This window comes from Brachyistius frenatus, unplaced genomic scaffold (assembly GCF_029030835.1).
Source record: "Brachyistius frenatus isolate BFR_SWC_R1_liver_20210118 unplaced genomic scaffold, ASM2903083v1 Contig_118, whole genome shotgun sequence".
NCBI lineage: Eukaryota > Metazoa > Chordata > Actinopteri > Embiotocidae > Brachyistius > Brachyistius frenatus.
Window position 1 is genome coordinate 896,054 of NW_027210717.1, and position 24,509 is coordinate 920,562.

At 41.0% G+C, this 24,509-nt stretch overlaps 1 protein-coding gene across 1 annotated transcript; it reads right to left on the bottom strand.

Moving 5' to 3' along the window:
- Positions 1-282: 282 nt before the first annotated feature.
- LOC138629612 (zona pellucida-like domain-containing protein 1) lies at positions 283-1,398 on the bottom strand. Its single transcript, XM_069713428.1, has one exon. The coding sequence runs from the start codon at positions 1,240-1,242 to the stop codon at positions 283-285; it is 960 nt and encodes a 319-aa protein (XP_069569529.1). The 5' UTR covers positions 1,243-1,398.
- Positions 1,399-24,509: the final 23,111 nt, after the last annotated feature.

Genomic DNA, 24,509 nt, shown 5'->3' on the forward strand with positions numbered 1-24,509 from the left:
CTATTATTCCAAAGCTTATAAAGTGCAAACACTTATAGCTTTTCTTTGTTCATTTGAGAAATAAGTCATCTTAATGCTAATAAAATCTAAAGACCCCTCTAAAGATTTGTCACTGTTCCAACTATCTTTCCAAGACTGATACACAGCTAGGGATGCAGTAAGGGACATATGATCTCCCAACAGATGCAGTCATGAGCCCGGTAGTCCCCCACCAGAAAAGTAAAGTGAGCGAGCACATACAGAATAGGCCACTTTTCTACATTTCAGCTCATTGATGCCTCCTTAGTTTCTGAGCCTTTTGTAAAACACGGCTGCAACACTAAGGGCAATTAGACAAGCGAAAGCAAGGACACCAACAGCCACGTCAAGCCCGCCGGCGGAATCATCTTCTTTTGCCACCAGTGGCTTCTCTTTAGAATCGATGCTCTCAGCTTTGGTGATGATCTCCGGTGAGGTGATGGTGTAGGTCTTGGTTATACCCACTGCGGACGTGTCAAGGGTGCTCCTCTTCCTCCGGTTGTTGCACTGCTTGAAGGTGCTGCAGATGCTTGTTTCACACAGACGGGTGAGGCAGTGGAGGTAGTAGGTGGACACCGTCTCATTCTGCTGCTCGATGAAGCGGAAGGCCGGGAACTTGAAGCGGGCGCTCTGGCTGTCTCCGTTCTCGATCATGGTTGTGAACTGGTCCTTGGAGCAGGGGACAAACAGGTTGAAGAAGCTGGAGCTTGAGGGCAGAGGTGAAATGGAGGCATAGCACCGGTCTAGCAGGACGTGATACTGGCCCGTCAAGTTGGTGGCCTTGACCTCAACATACATATCAGTCCTCATCTCAATTCCTAATTGAGGAATGGTCATCGGTCGGGTGTAGTTGGCATCACTGAACAGCTCCATGCTCAAGGTGCTGGTGAAACTTCCGTTGTTGTCCTTGACTGAGGTGGAGGAGGCTGAGACATCGATCTGGGTGTTGTTAATCAGATATTCAAGAGGGTAGGCACAGGAGTAGTAGTACTTCAGCTCAGCATTGTAAGTAATTGTGCCTATGGTAGGATCGATGGACCGAACAGTGCCACTGATGTTCACTGTCTGGATGTTGGAAAAGTCAGAGAATATACCTGTCCCGACAGCACTGGTGGTCCTGAATATGCTCCCACAGGCATGGGTCATGTTTAGTGGAAAGTTAAACCGAGCAACAGGTGGAGACACAGATTCATCGAGGGTTGCTCTGCAGACTGGGTCCAACATGTGGTTCAAGATCAGGAGAGTTTCGTTGTAGCCGGTGTAGATGACCGGGCAGATTTGAATTGCCAGACCAAGGGAAGAAGTACCACACTCCACTGCGATGTCATTAATCTGGGGCTGTCTTGCCTCTGTTGCACACTCATTCAGAGTTAGCTGACTACTTCTGACTATTAAGGAGAGTAAAGGAAAAATTAGCTTCATTGTTCTTCTTCAGCTTGGTCTTGAATTTGTTGTTCTTTGGGATAAAATTTGAACCTCACTGAAGGCTGGCAGGTCTCCTCAGCAAGTTTTTGGGTTGTGTTCAGTGGTCTTTATAGGTAAGTGTGTCTTCTGGGATTGGTCTAAATCAAGGTCAAGAACCTTGCTATTTGTGAACAAATGCATTGTATTAAGTATAAGAGCTCCAGTCTGGACCATATCCTAAGGGCACCAACTGAAACCTGAAGCATCTTGCCATATTGAGTACAGCGACAATGGGCCTATTCCTTTGTTAACTATGCTTTAAAATACAGATTTCCATATACCCCACCATTAAGCCTTCGTGAAGTAAGTGAACATTACCCTGTATGGGATTAATTACTGAATAACACATACAATGCTGTCGCGGTTTTTCTATCCGGTCTGAGTCCCAGCAGCATCAGTAATGACCCAGTTGGGATCCAGTGTGGGAGGGAGTAATTCATTATTTATCCCGACATTTCTTTAACATTAACTGTAAAATAGTCAAAACCAACATCTGAAATGAGGATAACATCTTCTGTGTCAAGTCTAACGTTATACTAGAGTACTTATACAGTATAAGGTCAGACTCAATGAGATCATGATGAGGAACCGGAAATCAACTAAAACACATAACTGTGTTCCATTTTTGCCTTTTCCTGTAATCAGATTTTTTTTTGGTAATCAGTGGATTGCTTTCTTCTTTAAGTAAAACTTATATTTAAATTTATATCAGATTGTTTTTTAAATAAATCCCAATCTGATGTGATAAGAGAAAGTCTGTCATATTTTAAATTGTGCATAATTCAAAATATGACACTGATGAGAAGTTGCAGCTAATTATTCAACACCAATACTAATCTGTTTTAATTGTTGTTGTTTTTTTTTTTTTTTTCTATTTTCACGGAGTACTTTAAAGTCGTTATTTTGGTTTACTTGTGTTTACTTCGTGGATAAAAAAAAAAGGCAAAATCCTGGTAAAATGTTGGGTAAAAATTTAAAAAATATATATAGTGTGGAAGTCATTTTAAAAGGGGCAGTAAGCATATTAGTGTCACATCATTATTTTCTGTTGTTGCACAGTGTATATTGGTCAGCTATTGTTGCTTGCATATAATCAGAGGCTAATGATGAAAGGACAAGCTGATCCTGCAGTGTATTGTAAAATACAATTATACAATTATTGAATAGTGACGGTTCTTTTACCAGGACAACTGGTCTTTATGTTATTTATGTTATTCCCAATGTGACCATTTTAACCACACTTCACATAATACATGGCACAGTAACACCCAATATACAGTGCATAGTACATCATATCACTACAATATTTTGACAAGTTAAGACACTGCAATATCTTGCTTGGTACAAGTAGCGCAGCAGAGCGAGAAAACTTTATTAATTGTCAATAAGTAAAAAGTTGTCAATGAGATTTAGATGATTATGACATTTTAATTACATTGCACTAACTTGTTGGTGAAAGGTAGGAAAAATCCAGTTGAAAGTTAAGTAGCATGAACCATGCGTCTATATTGGACATCCATAGGGCACCAAGCGTGTCACTCAGCACTTGCTGTTATTTTGCCACCAAGAAATTCCTCTTATGACCCAGTTTTTAATGGTCTTGCTATAATAGTATACCTTTTACCTTTGTGTTAGAAGAGGAGGAGCCAATGACAAAATGCCACAAAACTACTGCAGCAGGACAGATGCTTTAGGCTATGTGTGACAGACAATGAGACCTACCATATGACATTGAACTTGAAATAATTTGTTTGTTTTTTCCCAGATGGTCTGAGTGTTTGACCTTCTATCACATTTTGGTCAAAGAAAATGCATTAACATGCCTGTATTTGCTGTTTGAGTTAAGAGTAGAACTGAATGTCCTAAATGAAAGATATTAAATAAATAAATATAAAATAGACATGAATAACTATAAGAAAAAGCTACCATGGTGTAAAGCAAAAAATAAAGAAATAAAATAAGAAAATGTATCTTGAATATATATCTGCAATTATAGGTTCATACAAGTAATTTTTCCATCTCAGATTCACAAGAACAAACCTGTCAGTCCTATTAGACCCTTTGTTGTCCCCTATTAACGACTCCTCTTGTTAGCGGTGATGACATCAGGCAGGAAGTGAGCGGAAAGACGAAAAACAGACTCTGTCAAAGTCCTGCTGTGAATTTGTTGGGGTACGGAGATGGTGTTTGGGGGATGACTGGGTCACGAGTGTGGTTATAGGGAGGGTCACCTGCTCTGCTGCTCGCTCACCTCCGCTCGAGCTGTGCCGTTAAAACCGCGTGATTAATGGTTTGAGCCTCCGAATCAGCCAGAGGGTCTGCGGTGTTGAGGAGTTGCAGAGGCGGAAACGTGGAGGAAGGTGAAAAACGAGGTGGGAATTCTGTTTGGAGGAAAAATACAACCGGCTGTCGGTCTTTTACTGCACAGGTCGTGACCAAACGACCCTTTGTTGTGATTGGGCCTTGTGGGTTATTTGGTCTGGCGGGTAGCAGCAGCGAGGTGATGATAGCTTCTGAGACAGAGGAAGTAAAGTGATGTGGCATTCTATCAGCAAGACTGTGTGGAGAATACCAGCTGAGCATTAAAACTGTTGCTCTGACCACAACTTCAGTTGATTTAAATTGTAGATTGCATTTCAGTTCTTCTTCAGTCAACCAATTTACCCAATAATTAATATTTCAAACTGTTCAGTGAATTATGCATGTAATTACCATAAGTAAGTAGTCCGTTTAAAAAGTGCAGTTACAGTATTTTGGTCTTAATTGTTTTGGCAGCACGAGTTGTGTAAATATGATCTGCTTACTGTCAAACCCTTGAAGAACTTAAATTATGAGTTTTGGCCTAAATGCAGCAGTAGTTTGTCATTTAAAAGGAGACATAACTGTGAACACATACCGTTTCTATGAATAGTAAAGGCAGGGAAATTTTCTTTAGAAAATTTTGTTTTATTTTTACTTTGGGTAATAAAAAACACATCCATATCTTTTACTTCTACGTAGTCCTGATGATAAATTATGGAAGTTGTGTTTAGGAATTGCCTGGTCTTAATCATTTCTGATTAATAGAAGGTTGAAACTTGAGTCTTGAGAAGTGTAATTTCTAATCCTACCTATGTATTCTTTGACACCTACCATATTTAATCTGGAGTTTTGGACTTTACAGTTTGATTTTGACCAAAATAGCAGGTGTTAAAGGTGCCTTGAAACACAAAAAGATCAAAATTGGGCCTGATCCAAGAGGAGTTCTCTTTCTGGATCAAACTAAACCACGGTTTGGTTGTTTTGCTGTTTGAAAACACATTTTGATTGTTTTGGATTTACGAACTAATTACAGGATGTTAAGGCAAGCTATCAAATCCTAAGAGAGAAAGAAAAAGCATAAAAATAGAAGTTAAAAAAAAATAGCCAGAGGAGGAGACAATGTAATTAATTTGAATTCAAATCAATTAAGAAATCATGTCAACCTGAAAAAAAATTCATAGAAATTCTCACTGGAAAATAAGTGCTAGTAGGAATGCCATAATAATAACAGTATAGTGGCAACAAAATTAATTTGTTCTTAATTTTTCTCCATTGAAATGGAAAAAGCTACAGGCCAAATTGACAACATGCCGATTTCAGACGTGCACCGTCTACAAACCAATCAATGTCAAATTTAGAGAGAAACATTCCATGAAGGTGATGACGACAGGATGTATGAATGTAACACAACCTTTTTTAGTGTGCTCACAAAAGTGCAGTGAGAAACCAAAACTAACCGGATCAAAGTTATACCACGTAACAAAAAACATGAGCCTTGGTTCACACTTTGGTTTGGACTTTTCAGGTGTGAAAACGCACTGTCTCAAAGGAAAGACAGTCAAGTTTCAAGTCCTCATTTTGGTGTCTGAAGTCTGACAAGGTTCCAACTCTGCAGTCTGACATTTTTTCCAGCAGTCAAACAAAGTAAAAATCGACGTGGAACTTTGCCTTCAAGTTGAAGGAAGTTGAATCAAAACAGTAAACAAATAATGGAATTTCTTGGAATGGAATTTAGGTTTGGTTAACAGCTCATAGAAAGCTCTGCCCCAGTAACACACCAACACACACACACACACACACACACACACACACACACACACACACACACACACACACACACACACACACACACACACACACACACACACACACACACACACACACACACACACACACACACACACGCAGCATGGCTCTTCTCCAAACATAAGGCTCCGTACTAATTGAAAGCTCATCTGTTTCAGACTCTTCTCGGCCATTTCCTCCTCTGCTGGCGGACTGCTGTTCAGCCATTATAGGCACTGACCTGCTTCACACTAGATTATATATCACCCAGTAAAGCGAGCCGCCATAGAAGCTGACCCGACACCCCATTGTTATGCTAAGGAAATTAAATGTCACATATGAAATGCTGTTAATGCTCAGAGGTACAACATTTTGCATGTTTAAGGGCGCAACACGTTGGAAAATTCAGTTAACAGGAACGAGTGGTCGTGCAGCGTGATCGGCTCACTGAGGATTCGCCTGCAGAGAAACGGTTGGCATGGACACAAATCTGAGCTGTAGACTGTGCAGCATTCACACACCTTACACGCCTAATTCAAAAGGTTTTTTTTCCACACATGGGCGTGCCAGTGTTAATAAAGTTGTGTTGTAACCATAGTAATTGAGACCACAATGTCCTGAGCGGTGAAATGGAGCTTTGAATACACCATAACATGAATGAGGTCAAGACAGCAGTGACAATACACTCAACTTTCCTTGTTGCTAATTTGAGACCTCACTGACCCTCTCAGCTGAAACCAGAACTCCTTTCACTGCTGAATCTTTTCACAAAAGCATGAATATAACGCAGCATTACGGCAAGAAAGCAGGAACAACGCAGGATCATGAATTTCAAAAATATGAAGGACAAACCGAGGACTGTGATTTGTGTGTTTGATGTTGTCTGCCATGAGCTGATTTACCATCAAGTTGGAAGACACTTAAATAAAAGTGTGTGTTGATGTTCAAGGCATCTTTACGTGGAAAGGGAACTTCCAGGATGTGAATCAGTGCTCTATCCAAATTATACTGTTCTGGAATCAAATATTAGATGCTTCATGATGCATATTTATATATAGGCTTCTTTCTTGCAGGTGTGTTGTAGTCACAATCGGTACTTGAGTTACACACCTTTTTGTTATCATCTGATGTGTGCACGTTTGTGATTTCCCCATAAACCTGAGCAGAGGAAACAACATTTTCAGAAAATCTACAGCAGTGAAATAATAAGCCAGGCGAGGTGTTTTAAGTGATATTCGCATTTGAAGAGGGGCAGGACATCACTGTTTAAGACCGAAGAACAAAGTCTCAGATCAGAGGGGTTTCTTTGACTTTTGCAGGTTTGTGCACCTTGAATTCATCTACCAGGGTCAGACTGTCAACACCAAGTTCAGCTGTGTCCAGAGGCATCAGAGGGCGAATGATCTGAAGCGCTATGGCCCTTGTATTCCCCAGCATAGTATGCCAGCACATTTTTGCCCTCAACAACACATTTTTGCTCCTCACCATCCCTACTTGCTGGATTTGACTCCTTACTTCTTCCAAATTCTTTCTGTTTCCAAAACAATTGACACAATATTGGATGTGTGCTCTCTGCTCAAGTTTCAGGTCTATGTTACAATCTCAAATGTGCACGTGCCAGTGGTAAAAAAAGAAAAGTGCGCCACTCAGGTGCTGATGTTGATCAAGCAATTTAAGTTGTAATACTTAATCACAAAGTTTATAGCTTCCACCTTCTCCGTGCACATGACACTCCGCTCACATGCAGCAGGGTTAGTCTCAGGATTATTTAATTGCCCCCTTATATTTAGCACCAGGAAAAAGTCTTTGGCAGCTCAAATAAAAAAAATTAAGTCGATTCCTCTGTGACACCTCGTGTGTCCTCGTTATTTGTTCTGGACTCAGCTAAGGAGGGTATATCTGCATGGTAGAGCATAGGGCAGTAGGCCTCGTGCACATTTTGTCTTGTTGGAGGGAACATTTTGCAGTCTAGATTTAGTTATCAAGATATTATACACTATTAGAAGGATTTTCTTCCAGTTCACTCATTCTGAATGATTATCAGTTAAAATGTCCTGTTTACTTTGTGTTTTGAGGTCAGGGCAACCACACAGTTTGTGTTGAAGTAACTTTACTGTCCACTACATTTCCTATGATGGAAATGTGTCTTCATAACCAGGTATTAATCATGGAAGACATTTGTTAAACAAAGCAAACACAGAAAAATGATAAGAATAAAATAAACCTGTTCTCAAGATTTCATGTAACTTTTCCAACACTGGGCTAATAAATGTAATCAGTAACAGCAGCTTGAAAATAGACATGTATGAATCACACTTTTCCACACACAAGTTGTTCTGTTTGAGGCATCCATCGTGTAGCACTGATTTACGAGGCACTGAATATTTCCTTGTGATGCCTGTTGCTGCCTTTCTCTTTCATGTCTTACGTACACACAGACACACACACATGCATGTGCACACACAGCGACTGTTGCCCTTTCATGTGTGGAAAAGGGCAACTGCAGGGACCAGCTGTTAAGAACTGAAGCAGATATATCCAGCAGTTGCTTTTTCTGTGGCTCGGTCACACACACACACACACACACACACACACACACACACACACACACACACACACACACACACACACACACACACACACACACACACACACACACACACACACACACACACACACACACACACACACACACACACACACAGTACATTCCTATACAGTTATAAAATGTCATTGATTCTGACATTGTGTTAACTGCCGTTCAGCCTGGAGAGATTCTGGTTGGGTGGGAAGGATCGATGTCTGTCTACATTTTTCAAAAACGAGAGAGTGGTATCTTATAACAACTCCTGTTGTTTTATCTCCTTTTCTCATCTTCTTTTCTTCTGCCTGCTCCTAAATTTCAACTTCTTTCCTTTTCCAAACTTTTCATGTTCCCTCATTCTTTACTTGTTCATCTTATCTCTCCCCTCTACTCCTCTCCTCTTTCTTGTCTGCTTTCCTCTGTTTTCATTTTTTTTCCTGTTCTTTTTTATCTTTTCTTACTTTTCCCTTTATCTTATTTTCTCTCTCCTCTCATACTCACTCATCTCTTTTCCACTGTTCCCATTTCCTTTCCTTTCATTTCCTTTCCTTTCCTTTCCTTTCCTTTCCTTTCCTTTCCTTTCCTTTCCTTTCCTTTCCTTTCCTTTCCTTTCCTTTCCTTTCCTTTCCTTTCCTTTCCTTTCCTTTCCTTTCCTTTCCTTTCCTTTCCTTTCCTCTTCTCTCCTCACAGTTTCACTCTTTAGTGAAGTTTGCTGCCATCACCTGCTGAATCACCTCCCCTCCTCCCCCTCTCTAGTTTTGAGTTACACCAGATGTGGAACCTCGCTGTTTGGAAGACTGATTGATTTTAGGCCTCACCGCAGTCCAGCTGTTGTATTTGTGAACTGCTGGCAAATTAAATGTTCTTACTTGACTCTGTAGTTTGTAGTCATGCAGATATTTCAGGTTTTATAGGCACAGGTTTCTGGGATTTGTTCCTCCCACCCTGAAACAATAAAGATGATCACAACATTGTAAATTCAAATGTAAATGCCATGCAAATGGGAATCAGCAGTGATGGGTCTTTTCTGGTTTATCATAAACAGTTTCCATTGTCAGAATTTTGACTGACATAGTCTCTGTAATAGAAGTAAGTAAGACAAGACATAGTTTTGAACTTGTTGCATTGATCCTTTAAACTCGACATATTGTGTAACATGCAGTGGCAGCAGCAGAGGACAGTTTGTTGACAGAAACACATGGAACATTTTTCTTCATTAACTTCAGCCCTTCACTCAGTTGTTTTAAAACTCAGCCATAAATGTGACAGATCGCCCCCCTGAGAGTGTGTGTGTGTGTGTGTGTGTGTGTGTGTGTGTGTGTATGTGTGTAGCTGCAGTGTTTGTCTTGTGATCACTATTATGGAAGGGTGTGTTTTCTGTCCCATAACCATGCCTGTGCACTTAAGTGTGTGTGTAGTTTCGTTTCAGATGTTCAGGTCATCAATTGTGTCTCCATCAGTGTGAAAGTACAAGTGTTTCTATGTAACAGCACGTAGAAACCTATCTATGTCCTTGCGCGTGCATATAATAGTAGCTTTTCCTAACTGTTGGTGTTGCGTTTAAATCCGCTTTAGTTTTGTGTGTGTTATTGTGTGTGTGTGTGTGAGTACATGTTTTTATATCTTAGTGTGGACCTGAACCTGAATACTCACCAGCCCATGGGGACATGTGTCCCAGTGGGGACAAAAATTGCGACCCCCAGGGGTGGAGCCTGTTTTTGGAGGGTTGTGACTTGGTTTTAGGGTTTTGTGGTTACGGTCAGGTATTTAGTTGTGATGGTTGGGGATTGGAATGGAAATCCCCATTAGGATAGTGGAACACGTTTGGTGTGTTGATGAGGAAACCTTTTAAATGACTATTTGACGGTTAATACTTAAGTTAAGGTTAGATTACTTTTGGTTGACCTGGTAGCCGAGTTGTTGGGGCTTATCGCACAGGAAGCAGTAAGTCCCCGGTTCAATTTCCAGGTACGGTGGACCTTTACTGTACCCCCCCCCCCTTCTTGTAATCTCCATTATCAAACAAATGCCCCCCAAAAAAATGATTAAAAAAGGTTAGTTTAAAGTCTGTTAAACTTGTAACCGTGTTGGTTTAGGTAGCCTATGAGTTTGAAACTAGAAGACCAAATAAGGGTCCCCACAAGGACACAAATACCAACATATGTGTGCACATGATATGTACTATATGTGCAGGAATTCCTGTCACTGTGTGTTTCCACAACTGTGTATGAGCACTAGTGTGTGCTCTGTTACACACTCCCACTCCCATGCACACGTGCACACACACACACACACACACACTCGCAGTCCCTCAACGTCTGTGAGTGTGTGAGCGTCGGTCTCCCGGGCCGGGCCATAACAGTGATGGATGGGCCGTGTGTGGAGGCCGTTATTATTTGTTATGTGAGCGGGTGTGTGTGACTGGGCCGAGCGGGCCATACACCTGCTGCGCGCCCAGAGAGCCCCAGCGAGCTCAGAGAACAGCTGGACGCATTGATTTAGCGGCTCGCTCCGCAGGCTGCAGGAACAAATCAAGCAACAGCTAATAAAACCGGCCTTTATGATGGCTGCTCCATTTGCCCTCCAAAACAACTGGCTACATCATGTGTTTTTGTAACGCCCGCCGCCACACAAAATTAAATCCCGGGCTAAGGTGTCGCTTCTGGATGCTGTGGAGCTTAGGGCTTAATGTCTGGCTTTAACGCAGCGAGGGTAATCAATGTTGCATGGTGTATGAGTGTTTGCATGCACAACCAGTTGCATCTATGAAAGTGGTGTGTGTGTGTGTGTGTGTGTGTGTGTGTGTGTGTGTGTGTGTGTGTGTGTGTGTGTGTGTGTGTGTGTGTGTGTGTGTGTGTGTGTGTGTGTGTGTGTGTGTGTGTGTGTGTGTGTGTGGTGAAAATCTATTTGTGTGTTTGATGTTTTTTGTGTGTGTTTTCAGGCATGTTAGTCTTCACACCTCAATGTTAATGCGATCAATACTTTTCATGTTTCCGTCCTGGTGAAATAAGTGTTTGCTCAGTGCTAAATGCTGCAGCTGGGTGAATCAGAGGGGTGTGTGTGTGTGTGTGTGTGTGTGTGTGTGTGTGTGTGTGTGTGTGTGTGTGTGTGTGTGTGTGTGTGTGTGTGTGTGTGTGTGTGTGTGTGTGTGTGTGTAAATGCTTAGATGTGTGTTGTTGTTGTTGTTGTTTTTTTTTGGGGGGGGGGGGTTAGTGTGTTTTGTGTGAGTCAGTCCTGTTAAGGCCGTTCCACACAGAGCAGTGAGCAGTGCAGCTGTGCTGTGAGGCTCTGAGCTGGCAGATGATACAGTGACTCTATTGTAAGTCTATTGTGAAGCTCTTATCATGCCTGCTGAGCCAGTGGATACAGAGGAACAGATTAACTCAGCCTTTGCACTTTGTTTCTGACACATTCCACAACCGGCGAAATGTATGTTATTCATTTAACAGATGCAACGGCCCGTAAGTGTCACATAAGGCTGGATTAGAGTTCTCTGTAGACGTCTATGCAAAGAAAGAGGTTATTGGTAACTGTAAATTATGGAGATTAGAGGGTGATGTAGAATATTCCCAAATCTCAACCATATATCACGTGGCCTCGCACCGCAAGTCACCTGCTAGGTTGATCCAAGTTCTATTCTGGATAGTGGTTTTCAAATGTTGTAATAGTATAACAGAGACACCCACAGGAATGCTTTTTTACGATGCATGTGTGTATTTGCTTCCACGCAGCCTACAGGCGTATATTTCCGCCGTTAGGCGCATCTCACAACTAATCACTGCGCATGAAGACAGTATAAAGTATGTTTAGGAGCTTTTAGAAATCTGAAAAAAAATTCCATTGATGGTCTCATATTGATGTCATGAAGGTTATGTGTGGTCCGGCTTAGGCTGCAAATGCTGCGTTACAAACTGGCAACATGGAGTTTGACATTTACCAGACCAGGAGGGGCTGATTGAAAGATGCTGCTGGTTGCATTGTGGGAAATGTAAAGTCCAGCATTGAGGCATACTTTAAGTCAGGGTATATTAGCCTCTGCATCCTTTTGACTATTCATTTTGACCACATGGTTTTTGACATTCTTTATTTATAGTTCAATAGGGATTACGCATTGATTACTAAAAACCTGTTTCAATCAATCATCATCTGTATTCAGTAATTTCATTGTTTTCATTGTTTTCTGTGCAGGTTAGAGTCAAATTAGCAGCATTTTGTCATCAACAATTCTGTCAAGCTAAGGTGATAAGTGATAAGTGATACAGACCATTTACCAGTCACAGGTCAAAAGGAACGTATACGTATTGAAAACTAAACAGCAGTTTGTCATTGTCTGCCGTGCAGGTTGGATTTAAGTTAGCAGCATTTCGTCATCAATAGAAAAAGGTCTGACAAACAGTATTTGATGACTGCTGCAGGTGTAGAATTATACAGCTGCAATAGTCCATGTCATTATGACTTCATATGTCAAAGATAAAAATAACACAAGACACAGTGTTAAGCTTTAACTAGCTACTTGGAATATGGATAATAACTGGGATATAGATAGTGATGCACTTCGATTTCAGTTTTTATTCTGAGCATATTCTGACTTCTGTCTTTTGCAGCAGAGCAATTGTCTATAACAGAAACATAATGCTATTGATTGTGAAAGCTACGATAGCATTCCTTGGGCTATTATGAATACTTCATTTTGCAGCCACAACAAATACAGAATTGATAGTTTGAGGCGGTCCTCCTCAATGTATGACTGAAGAAGCATCAGGCAGTGTGACAGCTGCTGCAGCCCGCGAGGTGCGATGCTGTCAGAACAGGAAGGAGGAGGAGACGACATTGAGTAGACAGGCTGATTTGTGGTCGTCGCTGTCACAATGCGAAACACACAAAGAGGTGACACGGCGTCACCACAACGGCTACAATAAATAACTAAAGTGTGATGCTGCGGCCCGCACCGTGACATTGTTAGACGGACTGAGCGTTGGTGAGTGACACCACTTAGACTCACGCCGCGAGGCCGATGAAAACGGACGGGCTTTATTGTGCAACAAGCTGAGCCTGACAGCTTGTTGTTGATGTGAAGGAGTTACATTCTGTAGGACTATAAATACACACCAATAATATATTTACATGTCAACAAGCAGCATTCAGAGATCAGAGGAGAGATCACGGAGAACCACAGCCAAGCAGGTCCAAGATCAGTTACAAAGGACACACTTACAGCTACATCTCAGCATCTTGTGGCCTCAGCAACATTTTTAGAAACCTGTAATAAAATTTGATCGAATAATTGAAGCAAAAGAGAGAAGCTGAAAGATTGCCTTTGACATAGTAGTCTCACCCACTTCTGTGCTCTGCGATATCTATTTCAGGAATCCCGCCATCCAAGCCAAGACTGTAAAACCCAAAGCTGGACTTCAGATGTTAAAGCCATCAGCTGCGTGTGTGCATGTGCATGTGTACAAGAGCTTACGTGCCTGTTTGCGTCAGATACCAGCAGTACTCGCAGTCCGTAGCTAAACCATGGAGAGCTTCAGCATTTCATCATCTGTATTCAGCCGTGTAATCAAATCCCTGTCCGGTGTCAGAGATGGAGCGGGAGATGGAAAAAGATGGGATGAACCTCTCCGATCACTGTGGCCCGACCTTCACAAGGATGTGATCTCCCCATAAAACACACGCACATTTTTCTACTCTTACAGAGGCACTGAGGAACCTGACCTGCAATTTCTCAATGATGATGCTAAATTGTGAGATTTCTGTCCCAAAGGTGAAATTTGTGATTAAAAACTTGAAATTCAGCTGTAAATTCTCTTCTGGCAAACTGGCATTACAACTTCACACTGATTTTCAGATGTTACTTTCATCAAACGACTTGAATAAACTGACACATTTAGCAACGAGTTGATGAACACAGTCGAGCATTTACAGCTTGTTTCTGCTACCCCCAAGGGTTCAAACAGTTAGTTGCTGTACTGAGGGTTTAAATACTGAACAAAGAAATAAATTACAATAAATACAGTGTGATAAAAAATATCTAAATGTAGCCTTAGTATGGAAAACCCCTCGTTACCTTGTTGTGGTGTATTAAGGGGAAATACTTTTAATGTAGAAAGAAAGAAAGAAAGAAAGAAAGAAAGAAAGAAAGAAAGAAAGAAAGAAAGAAAGAAAGAAAGAAAGAAAGAAAGAAAGAAAGAAAGAAAGAAGGAAAGAAAGAAAGAAAGAAACATAACGATGATTTTTATTTATTTTTATTTTTTTATTATTTTTTTTAGCATTTGATGCCTTTATTTGACAGTGACAGCAGATACACAAACCCTGTGAGGAAATACATGCAGTACAGATGTTGCTGGTCAGGAATAAAACCAGGAACTCACCGCTCAGGGCATTTACATCCACAAAGGATGAGCCCCAACCACTCAATAATCAGGACACCCCAATTAACAAATACCGTAACCTGGAGCTCCATTGGATGTACACATAAATGTCAGTTTGAAAAGTGTTGGTCAGCCTATGAAAACAGTACAATGTTTGCTGTGGCTCTTTCAGTACTGTGACCGTGATGCTCTCATAGTGATGTCATAAGTATTTTCTCTGCTCTGGCTGTGTCACAAACAGACGACATGGAGTTTAACAAATGTGGATATTTATCAGACCAGAAGGGGCTGATAAAAAATATGCTGCTGGTTGCATTATGGAAAATGTAGTATACAGCACTTTTAGAGCTTTATGCACATCAAAGTCAGGGTATGTTAGCCTCTAAAAAGCATCACCTTGAGCGTCTTTTTTTTTTTAATATGTCCCTTCTTTATTTAGGTGCATTATTAAATCACAAGGATACACTTTTACATTTAGAGTTTAGGCAAACACAATCTTTTTTTTTTCCGTTTGTTGTTCTGTAAATGTGTTAAAAATGTCTGTGCCAACCCTGACGACTGTCAGTAAACACGATTCCTTCCGGCTCCCTCTGAATGCAGAAGGTCGGGTCAGTTCGTCCTTCAGTGTTTGACCCAAGGTCAAACACGGCCCTCTCTGATATCCATGTTTACATCGTTCACCTTTGACCCCTCAGTGTCTGAGGTCAGACAGTCTACACACCTCCTGCAGCAGGTGAGTATGAACTACGACATCTAATATCTTTTACAAGCCTGGAAGCAGGTGTCGCTAAAGAGACCCACCTCCATCACCCTGTTATTTCAGCCATTATTATCAGCACCTGCCCATCACAATGTAGACTAACAAAAATACTAGCAGCTACAAACAGATATCAGAGTATAAAGCAAAAGTCTTGGCAGCGACAGAAAGCATTTTGTTTCTCTGGAACTTTCCGTTCATTTCCAGCCCATGTGGAAATTAATTCTGAGGAGCTATCGAGTTAACAGTGTTTCCATGAGAACACAGCGGTTATGAAGGTGCTGTTTACACACACAGCGAGAGGTCGCCGATAGTTGGACATTTATACTCTTGAGCGAGGCTTCGGAGGATGGCGGGTGATTCATGCCCGGTGCCCATTGCTCCCAAGGAACAAGCTCTAAATTATTTGAAGGGGGAAAGGGCTGCCAGACTGAAAATTAAGGAGGAAAAAACTTTTCAAAGTGAATTATTCACTGGACACGACTCTGGGGCCTCAGTCATCCCTTTACAGCCTGACTCCCAGCCTCAGAGTTAGTCTCCCTCCCTCTGCTTTTCTTTTTTTCTGTGGCACAGGCTGCAGTCTGCTGGTGCAACGCTGTTCGATCCTGTCGTCTGACTTGTTTTATTATCACTCCTGAGATGTCAGCACAGGCCGCTCTTTGTCACCTCCCAAAGTTTCTCTGAGTTCTCACTGTGGCTGTTTTCTGTGAAGGCGTATACAAGCCTCCGATGATGGAAATGACTTTTGCTGCTCGCAAAAGTCTGGCGGGGACGGCTAAAGCTGCCATTTGGCAAAACCATCAGGAGCATTTTACGCATCTGACCTTCACGTGTCTACATGCAGTAAATATAACCCCCTGGATTTTTGTGGATGAGTCCTGAGCGCTCGGACTTCCAGAGGGAGAAATGGGGAGAGGAGAGCGTGAGAGACAGAGACGAGGAGGGAAAGAAGTCTAGCGGGGAAACATGTTTCAGTAAAAGATAAAGCAGTCATCGTTACATGCATCACACAGTGGAGCTGCACCAACTCATGTTTAGTGAAATACACAGGATTTTCCATAATTATAGTCTGATAATGTCTTTTATCTCTTCTGTGCTCGTAGAAAGTGTATTTGCTTGATGCAGTTCACTTTGTGAAATGTTTTCATGCAACTCAGGAATATGTTTTAATTGAGGAATTAAATGGCATGGTGGTGAAAGTTTAAATAGATCATTTATTCAAATAACAGAAACATATTTTCTCATGTATTTTTTGTGGTATCAATTTGGGCTGATATTTGCCTATATTTTGAGATAGTGTATGTGCAGGGAATTTACTTTAAGCTGCTCCAAATAATATTTAAAACAATTCAACTGCAGCCTTTCTCTGCAGCATCAGTCAACTGTTTATCCTTACACATCATTGTGAGCAGTTTTTCCACAAACTACACAATACAGTCTGAATAGAACCTATAGATGTTGCTACTGCTGCACAAAATAGAGCTCGGTGTCTTTTAATCATTTGGGATAACTAGGTTAGACTACAGTTAAATTTCCATTCAGCAATTGCAAAAAATTGTACGCTAAAAACTCTTTGGCACCAAGAAGTCACATGGTGAGTTGCTAATACTCCATTTTTTCTGACATGCTGCGTGATTTTTTTTTTTGGTGTCTTTTAAACTACATTTAAAACCTTAAATGGATCTTCAACAAGTGTGGATTAAACAATTCAGATTTTCCTGCAGTTCTGACATAATAGAGATTGATGGATTTATGGAGGACATTTTTTTTATGCAAACCATAGAAATTTGCAGAGATGCAAGTAATATAGTAGTAACACAGCAATGCTGTAAAGAAAAACAGCCAGGTTCCTGTTAGGGTCTGTGTCACTGCTCATATTGAAGCTCCAGAGCTCAAACCTTTCCTCGGCAGCACATCTGGAAGCCAGCAGTGACGCTCCGTCAGCATCCAGCAGTCCATCTCTTTTCCACCGCTGACACACTGCTTCTCCTCAGCTCACATCATCCAACCTTCAGATCACGGAGTTCAGCCACAGTTTGGTCACAGTGTTGTCAAGAGCTGAGCATTAAAAGTATCTGCGTTGGTGTTTGGAGCTGACCCAGCCTCCAGAACTTTACCAACCATGTACAACTATGTACCAAACCAAGTGCCCAAACACCACTTCCCACTTGTTACAATACCAACAATTTACCTTAAAACATAATTCGCTTATTTGACCATTCAATACCATCAGGAAGGCTAAATAACAAAATGTCTCCAAATCAGCAGGTGCTGTTTTCAGCTTCCCTCATGGTAACATCTTCTCGGCAGACTCTGACTCTTTGCCAGTGACCTGTCAGGTCCAGTGTTGTCAGTTATCTCTCAACTTTGAATTCTTCTTTAAACTTTGTAATTATTTCAAAACTCATCCCACTTGCTAAAAGCAACAACTGAGGTGTTTGAATCTGATGGCGTCAAGAAATGTTGGCCTTACGCTACGCCAGTCCTCCATCCATCCGATCGTTTTAAACCGCTATCGTTGGATCCGGTCGCGGCGGCAGCAGGTTTTAGTAAGTTAGCTCAGTCGTCCCTCTTACCTCTACCCAACAACATCGTCCTGGTGGATCCCGAGGCGTTCCCAGGCCAGATGACATATACAATACCTCCATCGTGTATTGGTCGAATTGGATGTGCCCGGAAAACCTCCAACAGAGAGTGTCCAGGAGGAATCTTTATCAGATGCCCGCACCACCTCAACTAGCTACTTTCGATGTGACGCAATTTAAAAATGTGAGCCTCAGTTGGAGCGCAATTCGCAGACCTTTCAGCAAGGCTCTTGTGTACCACCAAGTGGGACCTTGCAAACCACTAGCAACAAACAACCTAATAATCTCAATAACATTTTAAATCTATAGGAACTGTATGTAAACTTGGGAGCTTAGAGGCCTATTTCCATGTATTAGTACACCTGAAAATGATACCTGAGCTCTGCTTAAAGTTTCACGACTGATCATATAAGGCTTTTGAATTAAGGTGTCTAGCAGCCTTTCAGATTAAGGCACAAATTAAGGCACCTATAACAATGCAGCCATTCAGGGGTGCATTAGCCCAGTATAGTTTTTTGTCTGGTTGCATCAGGCTGTTCTGTACTAACAGCAGCTTTGCAAAATACATTACTTTCAGTATTAAGGGAGCAGCAACTAAACAGTGTCAGAATAACAGATTTAAAAGTCTTCATGTGACAGACAAGCAAAATGTAATATTAAACTGACTTTTTTATCTGCTATATTTTTTATGTGGTCTATAAAAGTTAAAACTATATTAAAAATTTAAAAAAAAACTGTTTGCATTATTTCCATTGTTTCCACTGATTGTTTTTGTTTCTCGTCAGAGCGTGGAGACTGGCCGACATATTTTCACATCATCGTGTTCTTTCTGTTGACTCTTTGGGAAACGGAGGCCCAGAGCTTCGGCTTGTAATGGGCTTCAAACTCTTTGACCTTTGCCCCAGGAAGCATGTTGTGGTGTCGCTGGACATTTAAACTCGCGGCCTGACAGAAAACAAACGTCCGTGTCGATGAAAATGTAAATCATTGAAACTTGGTGAAAGCTGTCGGAGCCCCGGGGAGAGGAGGTGGATACGCTGCAGTAACAGCACGGAGAAAGCTGCCATTCATGACCATTTTCGACAAAACTCCACAAACTGTCACTTCCTGGTTCACATCCACCGTGTTATTCATGATCAGTTCTACTTAATGGTACATTTCTATTTAATATTGGTCCTACATACAGTTTAGCTTTACACAAGTTAAAGCTTTGTGAACATTTGTGTATCTTATGAGCATGAAACGTGTCTGTCCATATGTAAGTACACATTAATAAACTCCTATTTTTGCATTTTATTTTGAAAAGGAATTGTTTGTTGTTTGTTTTTGATATTTTATAAAGAAATTAAGAAATCTGAGTTCAACAGTTTATTCTTCAATTTAGAAACAACAGCTGACAAAACAATCCCCCCTTTAGATGATCTTACTCTGTTCTGGAGCTTTCAACTACATCATGCTGTCTTCATTAGCAGATCAGGCTTGTTGTCACGGAACTTTCCATGTTCGAAGTTTACATGATTCTCAGGACTTATTTCAAATCCTGACTGTGGGGACGATAACATGTCCTGGTACTAATGTGCCAAAATATGTTCTGTCAATATAAATGCCATGAAAATAAATATTACCATCATTTAATATAGCAGGCTTCAGTGTGCTGTATTCCTAACCCGCTCTCATCCCAAAGTGTCAAATGCTGTTTGGTCAAAGCTCGTCACAGAGATATGCACAAGGTGCCTTCGATTTAGGCTCCATACTGTAATTAGGTTTAGGAGAAGATCATGGTTTGGGTTACATCATGTATTTCAAGTAAATGAAATACATTACGTACATTTACTTATGTACGTTGCTTAGAGTAAATCCACACTGACTTTTGCTTTCACAGAGACTTGAACACCTGTGGATCAAAAAATGGTGTTTTATCCATCCAACCACTCTCAACATCCGTGACAAGACAGCAATATTTGATGCTCTGGGAATGAGGACAGGCTGGTGTTTCTCACTTGTCATTACGAGCTGCTATGTACGTAAATGAGCTGGATCACATGTTTAAGGTGCTTTAAAATGATTTGCAAAATGCATACTGAGACAAGAACATGTAACTACATATAAGCTTGTACATCTGAGTTTATACTGAGCACTTTAAACAGTTTCTGACTTTACTTTTTCACTTATTGAAATTCATGTAAGATTTACATTTCACTCAGTTGTTATGTTCCCTGTTGTGTCTGGTAGAGTCCACCACTCAAATCCTTCATAGGGAGGAAACCGTGTATACCGTGTGTGTGTGTGTGTGTGTGTGTGTGTGTGTGTGTGTGTGTGTGTGTGTGTGTGTGTGTGTGTGTGTGTGTGTGTGTGTGTGTGTGTGTGTGTGTGTGTGCGTGTGCGTGTGTGTGTCCGGGGTCCAGACTGAGCAGATAGGGTTACACAGTGTGACTGACGAGCTGGTGGAGGGATTGCTATAAATTGACTTGCCATGCTGACATGCTGCTCTCTTTGAGGTCTCCTTTTTACACTCTGTCAGTCAGCACAGACAGTTCACCGTCAGTGGAGCAGATCGTGGTTTAATCTCTCCCCAGGCACAGCTCTCGCTGCATCCCATCCTAAATACCACTCAGCCTCTTGGCACAGGCTGAGAAAGTTGTTGTTCATGATAAGTATTAGCAGAGTGCATGCTGTTGGGTCAACACTTAATTGTATTGCTGCAGTTTTCTTATATGCAGGTGGTGAAGGTGCTCTGGTAGAAGTTTAACTTCAGTGGGCAGATTGAGGCGAGTTTCAGAGGGTTTAATATGCTGGTCATATCTTGATAAATCTGAGCAATTTATTGCTGGTGACTCTTTGTGCCCCATCCTTAATGTCTAGAAATTAAAAAAGATATACATTTTTCTTTGGCAGCTCTACACTGGAGTATTAGGGCCACATTGAAATAAAAAGTAGTGAAGGGAGATTTATTTTTTATTTTGCATTTTTGCAATAAAAATGAAAATATAAAGAAAAAAGAAAAAAGTCCACAATAAAGTGAGAGTGCAGAAAATTAGATTAAAAATATATTTTGACAATAAAATCGAAATTTTGAGAATGAAGTTGATAGTGTATTTCAAGAATATTGTCAAAATGTTGAGAAACAAAGGAACCATGTTTGGACCTCTTGCTGTAATACTTTGCGCCTCAGATGACACGTCTGAGCTTCACACCTTCAAAATAGATCAACTTGATAATTTGTCCTATTGTGTCTTGTGACAGAACATGTCCTCTTTATATTGTGCGCAGGTGTAAACATTGAAATGTAACTTTAATCTGGAAATCTAATTTTAACTTTATTCTCAGCATTTCAACTTTTTCCTCAAGAGCAAAATTAGACAAATAATATCTTCCTCCCGTTATTTATTTTTTTAACCTTAATGGGGCCCTAAAGCTCTGGCAGCAACGGAAACCACTGCCTGTGCATTTGAGCCCATTTAGTGTCAGTAAGGGGCTGAAAGCAACACAAAGACTGACACAACTTTTCATAGACATTTTATTTTATTTTCTACAAACTCAGATATGAGAATTTTCTTTAAATTATAAAATCTACATGTAGCAGCTTTAGGTTTAAGGTTAAATTATTTACTAATATTGTGTGTGTGTATATGTGAACATATTTATATTGTAGATTGAAGGATACAGGTGTATGTATTTTTTGAAATCGAACTATTCTATCTATGTTTTGCTTATATTTGATCAGAGACTTCACAGAACTACTTACAGCTTCAGTTGAGGAATATGTCGGAGGTGTTGTTTGTGGAGTACAGATAGGTGGCAACGTTTTCATAGAATTAACATTAGCTGAGAGCCTTCAGTGGGATTCATACAAGTAAAACTCGTTCTCTGGGTCCACCAGCAGCACTGAGGTCTACAGCTGCTCTGTTTAGTCTCTCTCTGGACGACGTGTATGAATATAACACCAGTTTATCTCCTGTCATCTGTAAGAGGAGACACATTTCATATCACACGTAGACAGCATTCATCAGTGAAAGCTGTTTTCTTTGTTGTCGCTGCCAGTGAGAGATCAGGTGGAGAGAAATTGTCGAGAGAATTAAAGCCGGGGGGCTCCGGCAGCTTACGCACCAAAAAATCGTCCAGTGACCTCCTCACCCGCTCCCTTTGTCCCCCAACTCATCTCCGCTGCACCCTGTGCCCCCCTCCCCCTTTATATTTAGACTGGGTATTTGGGGCAACCACTCATTCATCTGGCCCCCGCCCCCACCCCTCTCGACCTCCCTCTGCTGGTATTTTGGCTCAATCTGTCTTTGTCAGGGACGGCCCGGTGATCTGTCGGGGCGCGGACATCTCATGGTGAGACGCAAACCTTCTGATAAGCTGTGAACAATGTCGTTACACGTTAATGATCCCGCCTGGAAACATGAAGTAGAAACCCGGCAAATATGTCCCCAACAAACACACACACACACACACACACACACACACACACACACACACACACACACACACACACACACACACACACACACACACACACACACACACACACACACACACGCTCACACACAATCATTTTCCACTGAACAAATGCTGCTACTGCCCACCCTTCATCCATATCCGGTAAACAATTAAAGATCTTTCACGAACAATGTTATGATGGAGCTGAATTTAGATCATCTATAGCTGCTGTGTTTGATGTATTTAACAAGAGATTGGCCTGCTGGTCAATCAGTAGACAATATATCCATCTGTAAAATTGGCTTTGATGCTTATTGCTAACACTTTAGCAAACACAAGCAAGTGGGAGTGACAATATAACGCGGGTAGGAGCTAATATATTAGCATGCGGTTTCTAATAAGAGCTAACTCTTCATAAATTCAGTGCAATTTTTTGTGATCATGAAAATACTTATTTTATGATATTCACAATCCAAACTGTCATTTCATTTGGCAGAACTACCAAACCTTTTATGGGAAATTACTACAAATAGCCCTCATAAAACATGTGCTAATATATGGTCATTATGTTGCAATGATAATAAACAAAACAATGCATAATTGTTGCTTGTCCTTTCTGCACCTGAAACGTTCATATTTGGAAGATGCCAGAGTGATGAATTCCCATTTATCACGTACTATAAACCCTCTGGAAACATTTCATAAAGTGTGTTATACCAAAACGTTTTTTTTTTTTTGTGCATTGATGTGTGTTTCGTCCGTGTGTGTATATGTAATGTTTACACACTTTGTACACTTTCACAAGGGTTGAAACACGTGTGTTTATGTGTGCTGCGTATGCTCAAGGTTGTGTGTGTGTGTGTGTGTGTGTGTGTGTGTGTGTGTGTGTGTGTGTGTGTGTGTGTGTGTGTGTGTGTGTGTGTGTGTGTGTGTGTGTGTGTGTGTGTGTCTGGCTAGGCTGGGTCTGTTTGGCCAGCTGTTTGGAAGGAAAGCCTGATCCCATGTGACCTTGTGTTTCTCCAGCTGCTCTTGGATCAGAACAAGCAGCTTTCTCTGCCAGCAGACCCGCAGGATGGGCCCAAGCCCGGTTTACCCAGCTTCTTCTGGCTTTCTGTTTTAGGATTATTGGAAGTGGTAGAAAAATGTAACCCTTTATGAAAAAAAAAATCTTTGGGATATACGGCTAAAATCCTCTGTAATGGATCATTTCTGCCCCACAGTGACAAAACAATCATATAGCAAAGTAAATCCTGCTTTAACTGTATCTGTCTGCAGCATTTTATGGAAGTCTGCTCCTGATGTATCCAGCTGAAAGACTAACACACTGCAGACTTCTGACAAAGGTGATAGACCTGAATCAGTCAAGCGAGTCAGTAATTAGGATTAAATCTGGTAAATGTGACACTGACATGTTGGAGAAGACAAAAAGGTCATGTTTATTTACTGCAATACTTTCACACGTAAAAGGAATATGCAATTGTTTGAACAAAATGGAAATACTGCTAGAATTAATCTTTTGCTGCGCTATACAGCTCTGTCTGATTACCCTTATTATGACAGCGGCGGTTTGTGTGGATGGAGATTCATATGAAAAAATACCATGCTTGTTATGATTTATTACCACACACTTTTTCCAAATGTTTCCACGTCTGTAATCACAGGAGCAGATGAGCACAAATGAAGTTCAGCTTAAATGTAGAAAACATTTGTTTGGACATTTTTTTATTTGCACATTTCCAGAAATATGGAAAAAAAATCCACCCTGCAGATATTAAAGCAGCGTCGGTGCCACAGTGTTTCCATTCATTTCTGTCCACAGCGCACATAATGAGTTAGTGTGACACAAGTGCACCAGTAGAGAGCACATGTGTCAGTAGATGGTGGTTTTCCAGTAAACTAAAGCATCACAAGCAATACTCATACAACACAATGACCACAAGTGTAGTTTTCTTTTTCAAGTTTCTTGTTTTTTGTCAGAAAAGATTCATGTCTGTCTGAACCGACGGATAAACTTTACACATCTGATCAATAAAGATTCAACTGGGTTGTGTTGGTCTTCCATGGTGAAATGTCATTTCTGATGACCAGATAATACTTGCAGTGTGATGAAGAGCCTAAAGGCTTTTTTACCATCGTCAACGAGGCGACACAGCTGCAGGAACTGAAGACCAGAAACTGGATTCTCCAGGAGGAGAGAATCGAGC

What these genes read in the sequence shown, in the direction of transcription:
- LOC138629612 (XM_069713428.1), bottom strand. Translation starts at nt 1,242, where the DNA reads ATGTTGGACCCAGTCTGCAGAGCAACCCTCGATGAATCTGTGTCTCCA.